Source organism: Periophthalmus magnuspinnatus, chromosome 5 (assembly GCF_009829125.3).
Source record: "Periophthalmus magnuspinnatus isolate fPerMag1 chromosome 5, fPerMag1.2.pri, whole genome shotgun sequence".
Taxonomy (NCBI): domain Eukaryota; kingdom Metazoa; phylum Chordata; class Actinopteri; order Gobiiformes; family Gobiidae; genus Periophthalmus; species Periophthalmus magnuspinnatus.
Window position 1 is genome coordinate 33,683,159 of NC_047130.1, and position 22,116 is coordinate 33,705,274.

The window sequence follows — 22,116 nt, forward strand, 5'->3', positions numbered from 1 at the left end:
TATCGGAATAGGGATGTCCATGCCAAATTTCAAATGTTTGTGACAAAGTAATTTTTTTTTTACGTACGTTTTACGTTTTAAAATTTCAAGGGGGCGCTGTGGAGCAATGTAATATTTGACAAATGTGAATTGCATATCTATGCACTCAGATTAAGATTTTGAACAAAACGTATATTAATGCCGGGAATTAGGACACTGCATGTTTTAGTTACAGGCCATTTAATACTTCAAAAAACTTCTTTTTTTTTGCAGGCTGGCCCCACCCACATTTTATTACTTAGAAAATTCCAAAAGAGTTGCTTATAATCCTACATGGGTCTAGTTCATTTTGACCAATTTGCAAATTTTTTGAATGAAAATCTGAAGCGCAAAAAATTCAAATGTGAGAGGTAAAATTTTGAAAAAATGGGGTTCCGCCCACAATGGCCGACTTCCTGTAGGGTTTAGGGTGGGGTCATAATATAATTTTTTTACTTGACATTTTTAGCCAACCTTGAAATTTAGGCCATAGTTTGATGAGTGTAGAGCATCTATTTAGTCTACAACAAAGACCAGTACTCTGAACCCCATTCATTTCAATGGCACATTTATTATGTTACCACGGCAACATGGTTGCAAATAGAGGTATGTTGTCATTGGCTTTTTTGTTCAGTTTGTGAAGCCAGATGTCCATGCCGAATTTCAAATGATTTTGAAAAAGTAATTTTTTTGGTCCTATTTAAAAATTAAAGGGGGCGCTGTGGAGCAATATAATATCTGACCTATGAAATTTTATATAATTATATTAACAAAAAGATTTTGAACAAAATATATATTAATGCCAGAAAATAGGAAACTGCATGTTTGAGTTGCGGGCCATTTAAAACTTCAAAAAACATCTTTTTTTTTTGCAGGCTGGCCACACCCACCTTTTATAACTTTAAAAAATCCAAGCGAGCAGCCTATAATCCCACATGGGTCTAGTTAATTCTGAGCATTTTTCAAATTTCTTGAAAGAAAATCCACGCCACAAAAAATCCAAATGTGAGAGTAAATATTTTTGACAAAATAGGGTTCCGCCCCCAATGGCCGACTTCTACGATGAAAAAGGTCTCTCATTGCCGTAATATATTTTGATTTTTGAGGTGGCGCTATTGAGTCATTTTGAAACATTACTTTTTTTGCATTATATTTTTTGCCAATCTTGAATTTTAGGCCATAGTTTGATGAGTGTAGAGCATCTATTTAGTCTACAACAAAGACCAGTACTCTGAACCCCATTCATTTCAATCGCACATTTATTATGTTACCACGGTAACATAGTTGCAGACAGAGGTATGTTCTCATTGGCTTTTTTGTTCAGTTTGACAAGTCAAATGTCCTTGTCAAATTTCAAATGTTTATGACAAAGTAATTTTTTGGGTACAATTCAAAGGTTCAAGGGGGCTGACATATGTAAATTGTATATCATTTTGTGTAGATCAAGATTTTAAACAAAATGTATATTAATGCCGGGAAATAGGACGCTGCATGTGTGAGTTATGCACACTTTAACACTTCAAAATATTGCTTTTTATTTTGAAGGCTGGCCACACCCACATTTTATGATGTAGAAAATTCCAAGACAGTTCCCTATAATCCCACATGGGTCTTGTTCATTTTGACAAATTTACAAGTTTCTTGAATAAAAATCCATGGTGCAAAAAATCCAAATGTGAGAGGTAAAATTTTGAAAAAATGGGGTTCCACCCACAATGGCTGACTTCCTGTAGGGTTTAGGGTGGGGTCATAATATAATTTTTTACTTGTCTTGACATGTTCTATGTTTGTACCAAATTTCATTTGTCTACGATGAAAAAGGTCTCTCATTGCCGCAATGTTTTTCAAATTTTGAGGTGGCGCTATTGAGTCATTTTGAAACATTAATTTTTTTGAACATCAAAATAATTAATTTTTCACCAATGTGAAACCAAAATGAAATTTGAAGAGGGCACTAGAGAGCCATTTTGTGAGAGAATGCCTTGATTTGCATATCATTGCGTTCAGCTCACAAATGTGCATAAACGCTGTATTAGCGTTTTCCCAACAAAAAATGTGTGAAAGAGAAATATTTTTTTGAAATATTCCAAAATTTGCGATTTTGTTGAAAATTCACCCTGACCACACCCAAAGTCATAATCAAATGTAATTGATAATCTTTAATCACACATGGGTTTAGTGGGATTTGGCCAAATTTTAAGTGTTTCTGATGAAAACTGTGCGAGAAAATGTCCTGAATGCGAGGGTGTGCACTTTTGTCATTCCTGGGTTTGATCCAATATGGCCGACTTCCTGTACAATTTAGGGCGGGGCCATAATATAATTTTTGTCATGTCCCAACATGTACTATTTTTTGATGTGAGTTTCGGATTTTTACGTTGACTTTTTTCCGAGTCGGGCTCCCATTGGCCCCATGAAAATCAAAGTTTGAGGTGGCGCTATCGAGTCGTCTTTCGTTATTTTTTCTCGGGGTCTTTTGTGACAATTAGAGCTCGTCGAGTTCTAATTTTTGACACCACTCACTGCCATGTCGGGGCGTGTTTACTACTTGATTTTTGCCATTTTCCGGGTTTCGGACGCGGTTTTAATGAGTCCCTCGCCGGGACGGAGTCCCAGGCTCGGGCCTAATAATAATACATTTTATTTATAGGGCGCCTTTCTGGGCACTCAAGGTCACCTTACATACAATATATACATATACAGACAGTTAAAATCAACATTTAAGAACATAACATATTATGATGCAGTTAATCCATTATGCTCTTATGCTTTGTTTGACACACTCACACACACCCACACTCCCACACGCACGCACGCACGCACACACACACACACACACACACACACACACCCGCACGCACACACACACACCCACACACACACACACACACACACACACACACACACACACACACACACACAGACCTTGGACACCACAAGATAATTTCATTCAAACCAATTGTACACAATATAAATGCAAAGTAGTCTCTTTATCCAAACTCTATTTAAAGATTTGTCTCAGTGGAAGTTATACTAAAGTTTGCAGTTTAAAAACTTTTCACAGTACCACTCAACATAACAGAATTGCAGGGCATAACAAGCTCCAGAGTGAACTTTGATTTGCTCTGAGTGAATAAAACAATTGATATTCTCCCGGCATGTAGTCTCCACTGTTGCCCACAGAGGGATAGATCCAAGGCCACACGCAGCAACTCAGGGCTCATCTCTACAGCTGTCATTCAAGTGCCTACAGCCCGCCACATTTGGTGGTTTTCTAATCTTGCTGCTGCCACCAGGAGATGGGGCGAGCTGACCCCTATCATCCCCACAGCAGTGCCACATCTCCATCTTCCTCCACACTCTCTCTTCCGTCTCCACCTCCACCGGGCCATCCACCTGCTCTCCAAATGTCACCGCGATGCTCTGGCCCCACAAACGCTCACCTCACCAGGACCTGCCTGACCTCCTGCTCCCTGGTTCCTGCTAACCCTGGGCAAGGCCTCCACTCTGACCTACTGCAAACTCACTGTGCACTCTGGAGTGGGCCTCTGAAGCCCCAGTGCACACATGCCTTCAGTCTATAATTCACCCTAGTGCTGCATCGCAGAAAAGCTGGGAAAAAAATCAGTGAGCTAGAATAAATAACAAAATACACTCAGTTTCATTGGCATAGGATTTTTCTTTAATACACAGTCTACAAAGATTTCCAGTTGGGCTAAATAAGAATACCTGTTTTTCTTTTATAGGTTTTTCATTAATAGGGAGTATTTTTCATGTGCTCATGTCATAGTCTTCAATGTCACTTTTACTTGAGCTATTTACTGTAAAATCCCTCTGAATTTATTTCTCATTATACTGTATAACTTTTTTGCATACTTTTTTATATATGTTACAGTTTGTTTTTGTGACTTACTATGCATGTACCCCAGCTTTGACACTGACACTGGAATGAGAGGATTGTAAGGAGTTTCTGACAAAAATAACAATGACATGGTGGTTAAGAGTTTGTAAAAATGCCATATGTTCATGTTCACTCTAGTTAACTTTCACATAACAGGTTTAGCAATTCTATGTATTTTTGCAAAGGGCAACTTTGTTTTTACTATGAAAATTGATTGAAGAGAAAAAAGTTTTGAGCCAATTTGCATGTAATCTAAAAATTCCCTTTAGCATGAAAAGAATCAGTTGTTGGGCGCATCAGAGTCTGCAAAAAAGTCTCTTCCATAAGCAAATATGGAAATATTCCACTGAATTCTAATGAGAGCCACTGCACAGTTTCATCTCATTAATAAGGCAGCACAGCCCCTCGTGAGCATGTGAATATAAAGGAGAAACTTGATTTAAATCCAGTTTTAACTTAAGTTCCAAAGCCATTTTGTCCCAATTTGTGGAGATATCTTACCACCATGCCCCTTAATGTATCATATTTAAATCTGTACCCGAGATCCTCTCCTGTAGGGTTGAAAAATAGCATTTGCAATTTAAATCACAATATTAAAAACACTATTTAAATTGACAAAGTTTGTTACTATCATATTAACTCCTTTCAAATCTACTATATTGGGAATATAGTTACATGTTTTGAATTGTTTTAGTTATTTATAAGTTATAGTCTGAAATATTGTAAAAAAAAAAAAAAAAAAAAAAAAGCAAAACACTTAAGTTCAGAGTAAACAAGGGCATTTAGTCTATAGTTTATCTAAACTGAGAGACTGTAATTACTCTGTGATTGCTTTTTCTTTATTTCATAACCACATAACAATATAGAATTCTTATTATAGGCTAATCAATAAATAAATGAAAGAGAAAGCCTTCACAGATTGTTATGGTTGTGTTTGTTACTCAGAAAAACAAACATGAACTTACAGCTAACTGTATGATCAAGTGACCAAATGTTTTTAACACATGTGGAGAGGTTCTGCCATGTTGAATCTCACATTCTCCAGCTGCCCTGCTCCTCGTCACAAACACTGGCCCAAAACTCAAAACCTTGATTACTGCTTCTATTGGTGGTCTGGTGAGTTAGGGTTTCGAGGATAAGTAACAAAGTATATAAATAGCTGTGTAATAAGGCTCCCATTTGACCCTCTGGCACTGTCCGTCTAAATCCTATCGACTGGATCAAAACAAATTGTACTAGCCGAAAGGTACTTGTTATCGCTCTCCTCCATAGCCTCCCAGTCCCTCTACACTCTTTCATGGCAGCCTAATGAATGTAGATGGAGCTCTGGGGGACGCAGTGGTCTTATTAAGGTGGGCTATATGCTATGCGGTGAATGCTTACTTTCCAGGCGATTCTGAAAGGCTCAAGTCTCCCCCACTTCAATAAACACAAGCACTATAGAGGTTTGTTTATTAGACCCACCTTGACTTGACCCAAGCACCCAGGGACAGGCAGCGTGATTACCTTGGTGTCAGAAAAGCTCACCGCAGCCCACCTCTAGTCCCTTTGCTTCCTAAATAGATCACGATCCACAAGACAAATGCAAAATACAAGGACAGACGTGTAAGGCTTCAGATGAAACAGTTTATTCAACGTGTTAGTCACCAAACAAGTGTTCAAAAGAGAAAGTGTTGCAGCAGCCTTGAGACCATAGCATGTATCAGCTGACAGCTACAGTAAACTCAAATGATTTTATCAATCAACCAACCAATTTGATCACATTTTATGTGCACTTAGGGTTGGTAAGAGAGTAAGCGGAAACTAAAGTCACCTGCTTCTTCTAAAAGCTCACACTGTGATTGGTTAAATCCACCTGTCACTCACTCAGAGCATGACAGAGACTGACCAAGAGGAGTGAGTGAGGGAAAGTGTCTGTGTTTGAATCATGATTTGGCAGCAGATTGCCATAATTTGATGTTCATCTTTATAATGCCCAGCACCAAAATGTATTGACATAAAGTAGACAACAAGATAGGCTATTTAATACCAAGCAACTCGTAGGACTGTTTTTATACTTTTGTTTTGATTTGTGGGTTAAGAACATGTTTCCAGTTTCAAATTTGAATTTTGAGTTTTTGAAAACTGACTTTACTTAAAATTTGTAAGTACCAATGACATAAAAAAAACCCCATATAAAACTATTCATTCTGCCTATGAAAAAAGTTCAAACTTCAGTGGAATATGGAAGGTAATGATAAAGATTGACACATAAATGGCAATGAAACACTTTGTGTTGCAGTGAGCAAACTGTAAATGTTTTTGCACTGTTGATGCATTGTAATGCATTGGCCTAGTACCATATCTAAAACTCACAGAACTGTTGTGAAGGTTCCAAAACATACTAGACAAGACACAGATCTTACCATTCCAGGTATTCCCCCATAATACTACTATGTGTCTGATTGAAGCCCCAAAGCCTCCTGTTGTTTGTGCCATGTTGAACGGCTGTCCCTGCAGCATGGTGGGCTGTTTGTCCTCAAGTGCAATGAGCCTCGTTATTTCAATGTGTAGTCACAGCTTCTGCAGTTACGCCCAGGGATCAGCCCATCTCCCCATTACTGACAAATTGCTTTGAAAGGTCTTGTCCCCTGCATACAGACACACTACCACACACTGAAGTGGAGAGGCTTACTGTACTGGCTCTGTCTTTTGTTGCATTACTGTTGCAATGGTGAAGAGTGTAACATACATATTAGGTACTCCATGTCTTCGTAGGCATAAAAGCATGAGGCTTGACTAATTATATCAGCTCTTGGACGGCTTGGTGAGAAATCTGGGAAAATACATAGTACCATATTTTCCGGACTATACACATGTTGGTACCCGTCGGTTAATGAAAGAAAAACTCACAATGTTCACAGAAATAAATTGAATCTGACAAAAGTAATAATAAATAAAAATTATATGAAATTTAACTAGTGATGGGTCCAGCAACATGGCACATGTGTCGAGCTTATAGAGCGAAGCCCTGTATCGATGCGCTGCGTCGCTTTAAGAAAAAGTCACGTGACTGATACTGCTACTGTTTCGCTCGTCTCTGACACGCCAAACTGTGTTTAAAAGGTACTGCATCTGCATCTTTCAACGGGATGAATCACTGTGAAAAGAAGAAACTTACCTGTCCAAAGATTAAAAAATACTTTCCCTTCTACATCAACAAAATGGAGCCCGAGAGAAAGCCCGAGAAGAAAACATTCCGCTGTGTGGGATCATTTTGATCTTTTAACAGCAAAAAAAAAGGTAACAGCATTTCCTTGTTTCCACTTGATCTATCAGAATAAAAAAAAAAAAAAAAAAAAAAAAACACAGAGCAATGTGACTCTCAGTATAAGTTATTTATTTAATTTAATGCAGGTTAAATGCCGCATCTGTTCAACAGAACTATCATAAATCAATAAAAGCACCTCCTCAATGCTCAGGCATTACAGAGCAAAGCATGAAAATGAGGAAGTGCCAAATACACCCAGAATGAACACAGGTATACAGACATTGAACAGCTTCCTCATCGTTGCTATATTAATATGTTTTATTATTTTTGAACATCAAGCATCTAGGAAGACTGCTTTAGACCAGACAGTCCTGAATTTTATTATAAAGGAGTGCCAACCCCTCAGCATTGTGGAGAATGAGGGGTTCAGGGAGCTCATTCACCATCTTGAACCATCATACATTTTGCCAACCAGAAAGATTTGTCTAGAAAATGTAGCTGATGTTACTCATCATATAACATTTAACTGAAGTACAGTACATAACAAATTTATTAGATCTTCACCTGATTCAAGGTTTACCATAGGTAAACAGCACTTGTGATCATCAAAGTTTTTATGTTTCTGAAATCCATTAGTATGTGCATATTACTGAACTGACATGACATTTTTAATGCTAAAATAAAACTAGTGCTCTGATTTATTTATTTTTTTTTATTTTATTTTTTTTGCAACGTACAGTTATTAACATCCTACATAGAAAAAAAAGAATATTTGAAAATTTTCAAATATCATGCCTGAATAATTTCTGTTCAGTCTGTCACCTCACAGTTGGTTATACAAACTGTGAATTTCAAAATGGCAAAATGCAGAGAACTTCATAATGCTGGATGTTTTCTTGCTAAACAAGTGTTCTAATAAATGTGTTAAGCACTGTATATTGATTTGATTTTGTTTCATTTTCAGACTGTCAAAGAAATGTTGCACAAAAACATGCAGAAGAACTCGAACGAGTGAAAATGGAAGTACAGCAAGCTGTGGCAGTGAGTACAACAGCTGACATGTGGACCTCTTTGAACATGGAGGCTTACTTGTCTCTTACCTGTCACTACATTAATGACAATATGCAGTCGTGTACATCTGTGTTGGGAGTGAAACACTTACCACAAAGTCACACTGCTGACAATTTGGCTCAATTCAAAAGGGGCATAATGGATGACTGGGCCATAACAAATAAGGTAATGTGTCTTGTGACCGACACAGCACCTAATATGATTGCAGCAACAAGAATTCGCCAAATTCAGCATTCAGTTTGCATTGCACACAAACTAAATTTAATAGTTCAGAAATCATGCGATCAAATCCCTGAACTTTCATTCATTAAACACAAATCTAGACAAATCGTATCAGCACCACAACCAAAGAAAAGCTTGCTCAAGTGCAGCAACAGATGGGACAGCCCGCCCTGAAACTTTTCAAAGAGGTACCAACATGTTTGAACAGCACATACCAGATGCTGTCACGACTACATGATGAGAAAGAACCAGTGTGGGTATCTCTTAAAACAGACTTAACTACACTTATGGCTGATCAGTTTGACATCTTAAAGGAAGCACTTCTTGTGCTGGCCCCTTTTCATCAGGCCACAGTGGAGTTCCCTGAGGAGAGGAGAGATAAAAGGTCATCCCCATGATTAAAATGCTATATTGTGCACTTGAGCGTAACTCTTTACATTTACACACACAAGCAGCCACACATCTCCATGACCAACTTAGACATTGTGTCACAGACACTGCTTTAAATCTGAAAACATTAAGTGTGTTGACCCTATCAACACTTCTAGACCCTAGATTTAAAACACTCATTTTTTGTAGTTCCTCCAAGTGTAGTGAGGCAATTAATTGACTAAAAATGGAGTATGCTGCAGTAATTGTCCACACAACATCTGAGCCACAGCCTGGACCTTCATCAGAGCAGTCACCCACTTCAGGCATGTTGTTCAGTGTTATCAGCTTATTTGTGCATTTATTTTGTTGTTAACATGTACTAATTTGGAGTAGATGACAAAAACTAAAATTCCAATGTTTTTTTTTAATTATTTCAGATAACCTGTGGCAGCAGCTCGATGATGAAGTTGGCAGACAATCTACCAATGCAACATATAAAAATAAAAATCTTTAATAAAAATTTAAAAAAATCCCAGAGTGAATGACATTTAAATTGGTAAATTACATTCACAACACTTTCACTTGTCACATAAGATGTAAAATAATACCATAAGAAATACAATAACTTAAATAATAGTCTGTATACAAGTATGACTAGGTCATTGACTCAGTGTGTCTGAAAAGCCACACTGAATCAATGTGAGTAAAAATAATGTGACCAAAGGGACATGTTAATCCAAGGTGTTGCCACTAATTAGTCTTGTAATCAGTCAGTGGCTATAGGGCTACAGTCACTGTGGTGATTGGTGACATGGTGTGTCACCAATCACCACCACCACAACCCATGTGTCAACATGGACCAGAGGAAGCAAAGGAAAGAGTTGTTAAAGGAAAGCATGTTAAAGGTAAAGTTATAAGACCAGCTCCAAGCAGCTTCATGTTCCTGTGACTACAGTTGCACATAATATTCAGAAATTTAAGATCCATGGGACTGTAGCCAACCTCCCTGGATGTGGCTGCATGAGGAAAATTGATGACAAATCAAAGAGACGAATAATACGAATAGTAACAAAACAGCCCAGAAAATCTTCTAAAGAGATGAAAGGTGAACTTCAAGCTCAAGGAACAACAGTGTCAGATCGCACCATCCGTCGTTGTTTGAGCCAAAGTGGACTTAATGGGAGACGACCAAGGAGGACCCCATTGTTGAAAAGAAATAATTAAAAAAAACTAATTGGAATTTGCCAAACTACATGTTGACAAGCCCCAAAACTTCTGGGATAATGTCATATGGACAGATGAGACAAAAAAAAAATGGAAGTTTTTGCCAAGGCACATCAGCTCTATGTTCACAGATGGAAAAATGAAGCATATCAAGAAAAGAACACTGTTCCTACTGTGAAACATGGATGAGGCTCTGTTATGTTCTGGGGTTGCTTTGCTGCATCTGACATAGGGTGTGTTGAATCTGTGTAGGGTACAATGAAATCTCAAGGGTCATGGGTCTTGCAACAGGACAATGACCCAAAACACACAGCTAAAAACACTCAAGAATGGCTCAGAGGAAAACATTGGACTATTCTAAAGTGGCGTTCTATGAGCTCTGACCTAAATCCTATTGAGCGTCTTTAGAAGGAGCGGAAACATGCCGTCTGGAAAAGCACCCTTCAAACCTGAGACAACCAGTGCAGTTTCCAAATGAGGAGTGGGCCAAAATACCTGTTGAATGGTGCAGATGTCTCATTGATTGTTACAGGAATCATATGATTGCAGTGATTGCCTCAAAAGGTTGTGCAACAAAATATTAAGCTAAGGGTAACATAATTTTTGTCCAGGCCTGTTTCATGAGTCTATTTTTTTTTTAATAATTCTGTTGAAGCATGGTTGACTTGTGGGTGTTTTGACAATTCCTGGAAGCTAACTTCATCCTGCTTCCCAGAAGATGTACTCTGTGCAAAGGATGTTGTGAAATGTTTTGAAAGTGAATGTCAAGATGACCTTTGTGAGAGGAACCAGATGCCAGATTGAGCTCAGATCCCGTCTCACTCCCTTCTATGGTCAGAGTTAGGTCCGGAGTTAGAGTTGTACCAAACTGCGTCAGGTGGGTGGACGGTCCGAGGAAGGGGTGGAACCTCCATTGGAGTAGATCTAATAAAAGTGACAGCCACACCCGATTCTGGGGCTTTTACTGGGGCTTTGGGGCTTTGTTGGGCATCTTTAGATTCAGAGCCCCTTGTTTCTTACTGAACTGGTCTAGGTCCTCTCAATTGGGTCTAACGAATGAGACACCTGATCTGTAAGCTAAAGTAATTTCTGTTCATACTCAACACTTCAATAAACCTGTGGAACCTTATTTCTGGACTCGGCTTCTTTCGAGAGAAAGCACCCACAGACTTTCACTGGTTAAATTTAATAGAATTTTTATGTATTATTACTTTTGTCAGATTCAGGTTATTTCTGTGACCATTGTGAGCTTTTCTTTCATTAAGCGACCAACAATTTTGTCCATGTGTGTACATCACACTGGAGTTTAAGTCACACCGGTGAAAAAAAATGATAATAATGAAGAAACAGACATATATGTAAGTGACACTGAATTCTAAGTCGCATTTTTTGGGAAAATTTATTTTACTAAATCTGAGACCAAGAACAGACATTTTATCTTTAAAGGCAGGTTATAATGATAAAATAGAGAACAACAGGCTGAATAACACAACAGCACGCTAATGTAACACATTTATATTTATTCAGCTACATGAAGCATAGACAGTGAACTGAATACATGTCTGGTTTGTTAACGTAACATATTAACAGTTAATCAGATAACTACACTAACATAACATATGCCGGCTTGTCCACAAACACAAGAGACAAGACAGTTCTTCTCACTGATGTTTACTGTGGTCATACTTCTTCATCACAGTTCACACCGTAGAACTGGCAAACACATCAAATATAGCATAAGCTCAGGCTCATATTACATATTGCACACAAAACTGCATATGAACGGCTGGAAAATATACATACCACTTTGACCTGCTAGGAAACAGACCGGTGAACCGAAAACTTTATATTTTACTTTTCAATTGTTTCTTAAATAGTGCTCTGTCGGGTAAGACTTTACATTAGCATAAAAGGCTGAAACGGAAAACAGGATGTAGTTTTCGTGACCTTAAACTAAACATTTACAATATTGTTCCATCCATCAATTTTCTTCCGCTTAGTCCCTCCAGCGTGTCCTGGGTCTTCACCGGGGCCTCCTTCCAGTGCTTCCTGAACACCTACCTCGGGAGGCGTCCAGGAGGCATCCTGAGCAGATGCCCGAGCCACCTCAGCTGACTCCTCTCGATGTGTAAGTCCAGCGGCTCTACTCCTAGATCCTCCTGTGTGACTGAGCTCTTACCATATCTCTAAGGCTGTGCCCAGCCACCCTGCGGAGGAAGCCCATTTCGGCCCCTTTTATCAATCTCGTCCTTCGGTCATTACTCACAGCTCATGACCATAGGTGAGGGTAGGAACATAAATTGACCAATATTGTTCCAAATGAAAAATTATTACCTTTATGGTCTTATAAATGAAGGGGAAATATATAAGAGGAAATTAAATATGAAATCTATAAAAGAACGATTGTTGACAAGTTAAGTACATTTTCTTACAGGTATTTCAAACCCACCAGCACCATCTAGAGGTCAAATAAGTGAACTGTAACATGTATAATCAACCGTTACATAACAAATATTTTTTTAGCTACATGAAGCATAAACTATGGATATGTGTCTAGTATGTTAATGTAAGATATTAGCAATTAATCAGATAACTAAACCATTGTCGTAATGACTGACAGGAAGACCAAAGATTCAGAACTCGGGTGAACAGTTTAACAATGTTTATTTACAGATAATGTTACCTCCTTAATTTTTTTCAGGGTTGGCTTTCCACAGACCACAATAAACCCCAGAAAACTGACCTTGTCCACATAGAACTCACTCTTCTCCGCCTTCACATATAGCTTCTCCAGGAGCCTCTAGAAGACCAGGCGCACGTGGTGCTGGTGTTCCCGTGGGGTCTTAGAAAAGATTAGAATATCGTCCAAAATGATTGAGAAAATCCCATAGCACGTCGTTGATTAAAGCTTGGAAGATGGCTGAAGCATTGGTTAACCCAAAGGGCATCACTAAGTACTCGAAATGTCCCAGAGGAGTTTTAAATGTGGTTTTGCGTTCATCCCCTTCCCTTATGCAGACCAGATGATAAGCGTTCCTGAGGTCTAGCTTGGTAGAGATGGTCACTTCGTGAAGTGGCGTGAAAACGGAATCAATGAGTGGCAATGGATATTTGTTTTTAACTGTGATATTGTTGAGGCCCCTAAAGTCTATACATGGCCGTAATGTTTTGTCCTTCTTGGCGAGGAAGAAGATTCCAGCTCCTAAGGGTAAGGAGGATGGGCGGATGATGCCAGCAGCAAGAGAGTTCCAGATATATTGTTCCATAGTCTCCCAATCGGGTTTGGAGAGATTATATAGATGACTGGAGGGCAAGGGAGCGCTGGGCAGGAGGACGATAGCATGGTCATATGGTCTGTGGGGAGGAAGAGACCGCACCCGACTTTTACTAAAAACATCCCGTAGATCATGACATGCGTTCGGCACGGAAAAGAGAAATCCAGTTTGTCCAGAGGGCAACTGGTGAGCGAGTTGGGCCCCCTGCTCGAGGCAGGGTAGATTGTAGGCAGTTCGTATGGCAAAAGAGACTCCACTCCGACACCTTTCCCTTAACCCAGTCAATTATGGGGTTGTGAGTTACCAGCCGGGAGTGACCCAGAATGAGTGGCGTAGTGGGAGCAGAAATGACATAGAACCCCCTGGTTTCATGGTGATTATCGAACAAGACTAAGGTAACAGGCTCGGTATTATGTGTTACCCTGTCCGGTAGCCTCCCATTAAAAGCTAGGGCTGTGAGTCGTTGCTTCAGTGGCTCCAACCCTACCCCAGACTGTTCGGCCATCTGATCTAGAAAGTCCTCCTCCACTCCAGAGTCAATGAGGGCCAATACTGGTAGGTTAACAGTTCGAAAGCACAAGGTAGCGTCGAGCTGAAATCTATTATGTTTCTTCTCTGGGATGTGTTGCTGACCCACCAGTAGGACTCCCAGTATAACTGATGGGCGCCTCCTTTTGGCTCAAGCGGGCAAGTTGCAAGGAAATCACCATGCCTCCCACAATACAGGCACTCACCAGCCTGATGGCGTCACAGACACTCCTCTGCAGTCATATGTGCTCCACCCAGCTGAATTGGCTCCTCTGGTGGGGGTGTCGCTGAGCATAGGTCGACATGCGAAGGAAGGGCAGGACGGTTCATGACCCAGGCAACTCTGCAGGCGATTGTCGATGTGGTCAAAGATTTTAGGTCAGGTGGGTCGTCTCGTGAAACCATTTCATCCTTTAATTTGTCACTTATTCCTTTCAAAAAGGCCGCCTTTAATACGCTCAGTCCAATCCACCCCCGCCGCTAGTGTCCAAAACTCGATGGTGTAATCTGCCACAGATCAGGAACCTTGAACCAAACTTAATAGGCAGAGAAAGGCGTCAGCTTGATAGTGTGGGTGATCGAAGACTAGTTTAAACTAACCCACGAATCCATCAAAAGTCACATGGTCTAACGCACATGTGTCAAAGTCAAGGCCCGCGGGCCAAATTCAGCCCTCCACATCATTTTATGTGGCCCTCGACAGGGTAAATTAAAAGGTTTGATGGTCTTAAAATCTCAATTTATCAGGAGATACACAGTTACACAGCCATAGTTTTACATTTAGGCAAATGCATATGCAATATTTGTAACTTGAATAAGTAATAAATATAGAAACAGTTAATTAACAAGTTGAAAAATTAGTAAGATTTATTTACATCTGGCCCTTTGAGAGCAGCCATTTTGCTGATGTGGCCCTCGGTGAAAATGTGTTTGACACCCCTGGTTTTTAACGCAATGTTAGAAAATTTTGCCTCTGCCCACTGGAGTGCTCTCCCCCTCAATAATCCGCACATTTACCATATCTTTGCAGTGTCTAAAGTAAAACAGGCTGGACGTTGTTAAAACATGAAGGAGCATTGAAAAAGAAAGCCCCCGACACAAGCTGGGCTGACCTGAATAAGGGTCCAGATCGGTGCCTCTCGATTCCAGAGTGCACCACGCCACGGTTGCCCTGGAGATAAGTGGCTGTGGAAGCTGAAGGCAGGAGAGTGAGCAGGGCGGAGACCTGGTTGGAGAGCTGAGTAACTTGCTGGGTCAGGGTGCGGTTACATTCACGCAGGGTTCGGATAGTTTGTTAGTGTTGCCCAATGATGACTCCGTGATGCGAAAACGCCTGATGTAACGTTTAAGTCTGATTGGTCTATGTTAGCCAGATCGTTCTATCGTACCAAATGACAGGGGGACCAAAGAATCAGAACTCGGGTGAGCAGTTTAACAATGTTTATTTACAGATAATATTATGCAAATGAAGATTGACAGAGCAGATAGTTGAGAGTGGGGTTGTGTGCAGTAGTCATCAAGCGGGTTGTGGGCAGCGGGGTCAGAGATGAGGAAGTCTGTACCGGTTGAGGTGAACTGAGATGGAGGGTGAGAGGTTCGTACTGATCATGGAGAGCTGGGTCAGACACGGAGGTGTGGTTTGGTTCAGGGAGCGGGATCTGGTAAGGAACAAAGATATCCAAATGAGTGCAAAAGGCATGAATGCAAAAACGAGACTGAGCCAAGCAGAGCAGTACCACTGAGGATACGCAGACGATCTGGCACTGGAGTGTCAGGTCCTTGATCTCTTTGTCCTCCCCAGGTGCATCTTGATTGCAGTGTGCATGGTAGGAGTCCGAATCTCCGCCCAGCTTCAGGCTCTCGAGCATAAAAAACAAGCTAACAAGTTTACTCTCAGTCTCAGTCCAAATAACTAAATCCATTTAATTCTTCATCCTTGGTGTCCCTTCTAAGCAACTCCACCTTCGGAAGTAGATGAAGCGCAGCTCCAGAAGTAGATGAAGTGCCATTTCCACGTGGCTTCCATACTGATACACAAGCTTATAGTGCCCTTGCGCAGTTGTCAGTGTGACAATAATGAAGATGTCAAATTCTTCACTTTTCACATACAAGCCGCATCTGACTATAAGTCTCACCCCCAGACAAACTATAAAAAAAATGTGACTTATAGTCATAGAGTAAATTGTTGTGAGTTGTGTGTATTCTTGTATGGGTGAATATATTATTTTCAAGTACATTACAAATAATCTATTAAAGCCATGGTATGTCTTTTTGCCAAAAAAAAGGACTAAAATAAAAGCTGTTTTTTTTTTCCCCTCATTATGAGTGTTTTTATGATACTGAAAAACAGAGAAACATGAGTCCTCCCTGTGAGCAGGACTGCATCTCCACAAAAAGAAGGGCCTGGAGGAGGCCTGCGTGTTTCCATGGAAATGTTATTCCTTTGGTTCTAAAATTGCATAAATATATGGCACAAAATATATCTATTTCCATTAATTTAATTTTCAGTTTCCATAGGATCATGTGGTTGATTTTCCACATACCATCACATTAAGACAAGACAATGTAGTTGAATAGGATCAAAAACCCTAAACATGTTACAGAGGAGATCTGTAGGAGAGGATCTTATTAAAAGTACAGTAGTTATTACGCTAACATAAAAATCTAATTTCCCCTTGTTATCTTTCTTCTTTTTAAAATAAAATAAATAAAGAAAATAACTTAGGAGTTAGATATGAACAAATCTTTCTGTAAAACTGTCCAAATATTGTCAAGTGAAATTGAAAATTGGTGTCTGCAGTGTCTCACTTTGAGGGTTTAAGTAAAGAACAAAGAGATATTGAAAGGTTTATTATTTTTTTCTGATATTGCAGTCAGCAGTTCAAACCCTGCTCGCAGTGTTTATTGTCATGTTGTGGGACTAGTTTGTTGTGACAAGTACAAGAACACAGCTTAATAGCCACACACTGCATTTTAATTAGTGTTATGTATGATGAAAGCACCCACATGCTTCTAATGAAGGGGAAGCAGATACTTAATCAACCATTACAGCACTAACACTGTAAATATATATTTTTTTCTATCTCTGCTTGTATGTAAAGAATAGGAGACCACTTAAGTCCCAATGAAATAATTGGCCACTCTTCCATAGGAACGTGTTTTTGCTGTAGTAGAACAATGGAGTTTGCTGGAGACAAATTTAAAATATTTATACCCCTTTTTAAATATTCCACAACCATGACCTATACAATACATATACAATACAAAGTGCATTGCCCACAAGAATGTTTAGTTTATTTTCCCTTGACCATACAACGTCTTTTTCTCTGGTGCTCTGCTGCATATAATCAGGCCAAACAGTGCTAATTGTACTGTTACAAATAGACAACAGCTGAGGTATGAAGGATTAGCTGTAGAAGATACTGTAGATAGATAATAGGCTACTTAATTGATCCCATTACAGGGGAAAGTAATACAGATTACAAAAGTGGTATTAGGTGTAAACTAAAGACTGAAGACTAAGTTTGAATGCCACTGATACATTTAGATAGTGACTTACCAACATGGCTTCTGTGAGATGTGACACTGGCCATTTGCCCCCACAGAGATACCATACAGACAGCTACCAGCAGCGCCCTTCTGCACATACTCTGTAGGTCTCTCTCCTGCATTCTGAAAGGCAAACATAATCACAAGACACTTTTAGTATTGAACTGCAATGTGCAGTAGGCCTATTTCTGAATTTCAGAAACATCATCAGACATAACTACAGCAACCAAGCAGGGACAATATTGACATTGACTATATTGATGTCCCTGAGCAAGTACATAGTACATGCTGATGTACTATATTTCCATGTTTTTTTTAGCTTTTGTTCTGGGTGTGTACCATTTCTTCAAATGCTGACCAGACACTACTAAAAAAAAAGAAAAAAATACAAATACAAATAAATAAATATGTGTGTGTGTGGGGGGGGGGGGGGGGGGGGGGGGGGGGGGGGGGGGGACTTACATTCACTATTCATGTAAGTCAAATACATTGAGCTAGATGTATCCTTGAAAGTCAAGGTCAGAAAATTGCATATCACAATTTTATCACAAAATCCACTTCAATATTTTGCTGTCAAAACCAATAGCGAGAATGTGTGGAATTTAATTGCATAGTGCAGTGTTTCCCGACTGAAGGCCAAAGTAGCATTGCAGAGGGGACACCAAAGGTTGTCCATACAACAAGCAAGAAAGAAAATAGAGTTTTGAATTAACTTTACATAAGATTTGTTAATTTGTTTATATTTCTTTAATTTTGTATTAATCCCACAGGAAATGTGTTTTAACATATCAATTTAAGGAGAAAACGAAAACGTGACTTTTTTTTTTACATGTAGTGTAAAAATATTATTAAAATGGCCCTGTGTTATCTTCATATGGCTGCGTGGCACAGCAGACTTTGGGAATGGCTGGTACAGCACACTACAAGCACACAAAGACAAAACTCTCTTTTACAATTCACTGCATTTATGTATTTATTTATGTTGTTAAGAATTGAAAGAATCAATCATATAACATTTTACAAAAGATAAAATAAATAACTTCAAGTCCACAATGAAGTAGGAGGAAGTAGCATGAGATATTTATTGAGCATCATGTGATTGTGGAGAAGAATTTGTTTTTGTCCTTTCGTACATAAACAACCAAAAAAACAAAACAAAAACAAACAAACAACATGGGATGTATCAGCATTAATAGTGTTGTCTGCGCATAAGCAGTTTTATTTGTAGCTCTGTAAGTTGTTTTTTTTTTATTTTTTTTAATCCTTTTCTTGCCTGTGTATGTGCTCTTGAAAGCTGTGAAGGTGGAGGAGTGGTGCTTCAGTGTCCACAAATCTGTATATAGTATGTTATCATTCACAGTAACCAGTAGGGCAGGGTGAAATATAATTGAGTCGTGATCTAATTCCTGTGATGCTATTTTGGTCATATCATCACAGGATTCCACATTTCTCTGTATGCTCAAACACAGACAATTTTCCCACTAACTTCTTCTACTGCTTGACCTCCTCATCAGTGACACCTGGTTTTAACTGATCCCAGTCAGGGAAGAACAGATGACTTGATTTTGCCCCTTAAAGGTCACTGAAAAATACACAGTGAATTGTAATAAAATAGGAATTGTGATCTGAAGATAGATTCCTGTGAGAGAAATTTAAGTATATTCATATTGTGAAGAAAATATTTTTTTATCATATGTGTTTAAATGCATTTGATCTGTGTCAGTCTGTCAGACCCAGACCAGACTTTAATGTGTGAAGGCTCTGTCTCCATCCCACAGGAAACTCATTTTTGTTCTACCTGTCTAAGTGTGAAATTTCATTGTCTCATGTGTGTGAAACAAAAGTCACAATGCTTTGAAATGTATGTAGCTTTGGAGTAGGCAACGAAATAAGGGGACTGGGGGACAATGGCCGGGAGACTGCCAGTCTGTGTTCAGGACAGGCCTGGGCCCTGTCCTGTCTGTATCTGCTTTAACAAAGAATAAACCTTTTTTGTATTTTAAAATTCACTGGGCCCGGAAATGGATTGCTTATCATGTAGAACTATAGAAATATAGAATTTTTTCCACAACAACAATAATGGTGTCCGAAGGGGGATCCACGAGTGGTCCTCCAGAACACAGTGAAGATGGAATTTTGTCTTCCTTTTGTTTTCTGTCCTAATGCACGGAGCTTTCACTGTTAACACTGAACATGTGTCATTCATCCATACCTATGTGCAATACTCAAGTCACTTTACGAAGATGTTATATTAGAGTCTATTTTTAGTTTAATTTTAAGTATATATTTTTTAAATTTTTTTAAAGTATTTATCTATTATCTTGTTTTATTGCATGTACCATTTTCCTTCTGTTCTTTAACTGTGCGGTGCAATACTGGAATTTCCCCACTGTGGGACTAATAAAGGCATATCTTATCTTATCAAAGAAGAACATGGATGGACATTGGTTTCTGTCCTGGATCGCCACCACTGCATTCGAACAAGTTTTCCTTCGTGAACTTTTGCAATACAAACTTTATTTAATTTGAAAAGGAAATCTTCATCTACAAAGACTGGTAAATCAAAGGACAATATATTTTGGAAATGCAAAATGCTTAATTGGAATTCACATTCTCTAAACAAACCCAACGGCCATAGTTCTGATCCTATACCATTTTTGATTCATCTTACAAAAGCTTCCCATATTCCCATATTTAAATTATTTGATTGGACTTTTTCAATGTTTTTGGCTCCAAAATCTCATGTGTGTACCACCATGCTGCCCTAACAACATGCTGCAATCCTAACACCAATGGCCCTCCCCCACTCCTGATTTCCTCACTTTTGGGATATAGTTGACAGACCACTCATTCTTTTAAGCCACTGAAACTAAGCTATTGGAAGTTACAAATGCTAAAACATCTAAAATGGGGAGCAAAACTTCAAGAGAGTATTCCCCTCCAGAAGGCCCCATTGTTGATTTTATTAGAAGAAAAAATGAAGATAGGAGGTCTTCAGAATTTGGACTATTCAGTAAAAAAAAAAAAGTTCATGCATTGGAAAACAAATTATGTGAAATTGAAGTCGAAATCAGAGAAGTAACATTTTTGATAGAAAAAAAAAATAGAAAACATTAAAAAGGAATGTTTAAATGTTAAAAATGAAGCTGAAGTCAAAATCAGAAAAACAATCCACAAGCCTTTTCTCTTTGAAGATGCAACTGAAATGTGTGAACTGAACCCACCCCATTCGTAGAACTCTTTGCCTCAACAGTTGACTGAAGTTTGACCCAGATCTGAACAACCCCCATCCAACCTGTCTGTCCGATCCTTCACCAAATAACTCTACAACACAGGACAATAATGGACTTGTGCGGATACAGAGGGAAACTTCTCACAACTCAAGACTCCACCACCTCCATCACAACAAGGCTATTACCCCTGAGCTTACAGACTGCACCACTGTGCTGAAGAAGACACAATGTACACTATGCCAGTTTTTGAAGTCTCTGGTCCAACATTAGTTTTCCGTTCTTGGATTTCTTCTGAAATATCTGCAGCCTATCAACATCTGCCCAATCCTACAGCATCAGGTCAGATTTTTGCTAAAGAACTTGACACTTTTTATCAAGATTTCAAACCTGCTATGAGCGAACTAAGGAGAGTGCTGATCCTGAAAATGAAACCTACTGAATGCCAAAAAATAGCTGATCAACACTGAACTGAGATGTTGATTGGAAACATGACTCCAGTACTTTGTTTAAAGAAGCTGTGAACTACATCTGCACAGCTATCACAAAAGCCTTTTTACTGCCTCTATTGATACTGACAAAATCCAATCTGGCAAAGAGACACTGAGGACCCTGAAGAGTTTCTCACACGTTTAACAGAAGTGAACACATGCAGTGGATTTGCAAGACCTGATCACTTAGGTGTGACTCCTGATGTTTGGGAAACATATTTATGTGTCATGATGCCTGCATTTCCTGTCCTTTTGTGTTCTCTCCCCCTCCCCTACCTGTCTGAATCCGGAGCTGGGCGGAGTTCCTGCTCCTCCCGTGCGCACCTGGAGCGCATTAGCACAATCATCACCACCTGCTGTCGAGTATATGAGGGCTCGGCAGATGACACTCGGAGCCAGACCGTCCGCGTGTAAACGTGAATGTTCCAGCTCAAGTTTGTATCCCGTTACCTGCCTACTCGTGTCTTACTGGATTTAGCTGTTTCCCAGATTTCTGCTCCCTCACTCGCTCCTGCTCCTGACCCTGCACTCTAGCTCCGGTACAGTCCACCCCTCGTCTTCGCCTCCTGTCCTGTCTTGGTCTCCGGCCTGCTTCTCGTCTCCTGCCCTGGTCCTCGCTCTCTGGATTACTCCTGCCCGGTTCCCCCTGGTCTCGTCTCCGGTCCTGTCTCGCTCCGGCCCTGGCTGTCTCCGTGTCTGCTCCGGACTACCCCCACTTGGCTTGCTCTGTTCCTGAGTCCGATCCTGTCTTCGTCTGGTCCTGGTGTTCCCCGTTTCTGCTCAACACTCCGCACGCCTGGTTCGGCGCCCGTGTGTTTAATGAACTATTGACTCATATTATTTCACAAACTGTTAATAAACACTGTAAAATTGCCCCGAGTATGCATTCCTTGGTCCGCTCCTGTACCTGCCGTTACAACATTTACGTAACTACTTCATCAATGGTCTAAAAAAAGATATTTCTTTAGCTGTGAAGAAAACCTGC

At 39.6% G+C, this 22,116-nt stretch overlaps 1 protein-coding gene across 1 annotated transcript in view; it reads right to left on the reverse strand.

The window, feature by feature from the left end:
- The window catches only part of tafa3a (TAFA chemokine like family member 3a), a 154,433-nt gene that overhangs the window by 46,257 nt on the left and 86,060 nt on the right, over positions 1 to 22,116 (reverse strand). Inside the window, exon 2 of the mRNA XM_033966628.2 lies at positions 17,421 to 17,533. Within this exon, the coding sequence (XP_033822519.1) occupies positions 17,421 to 17,532 (112 nt within the window). The 5' untranslated portion in view covers position 17,533. The remainder of the gene's footprint in view (positions 1 to 17,420; positions 17,534 to 22,116) is intronic.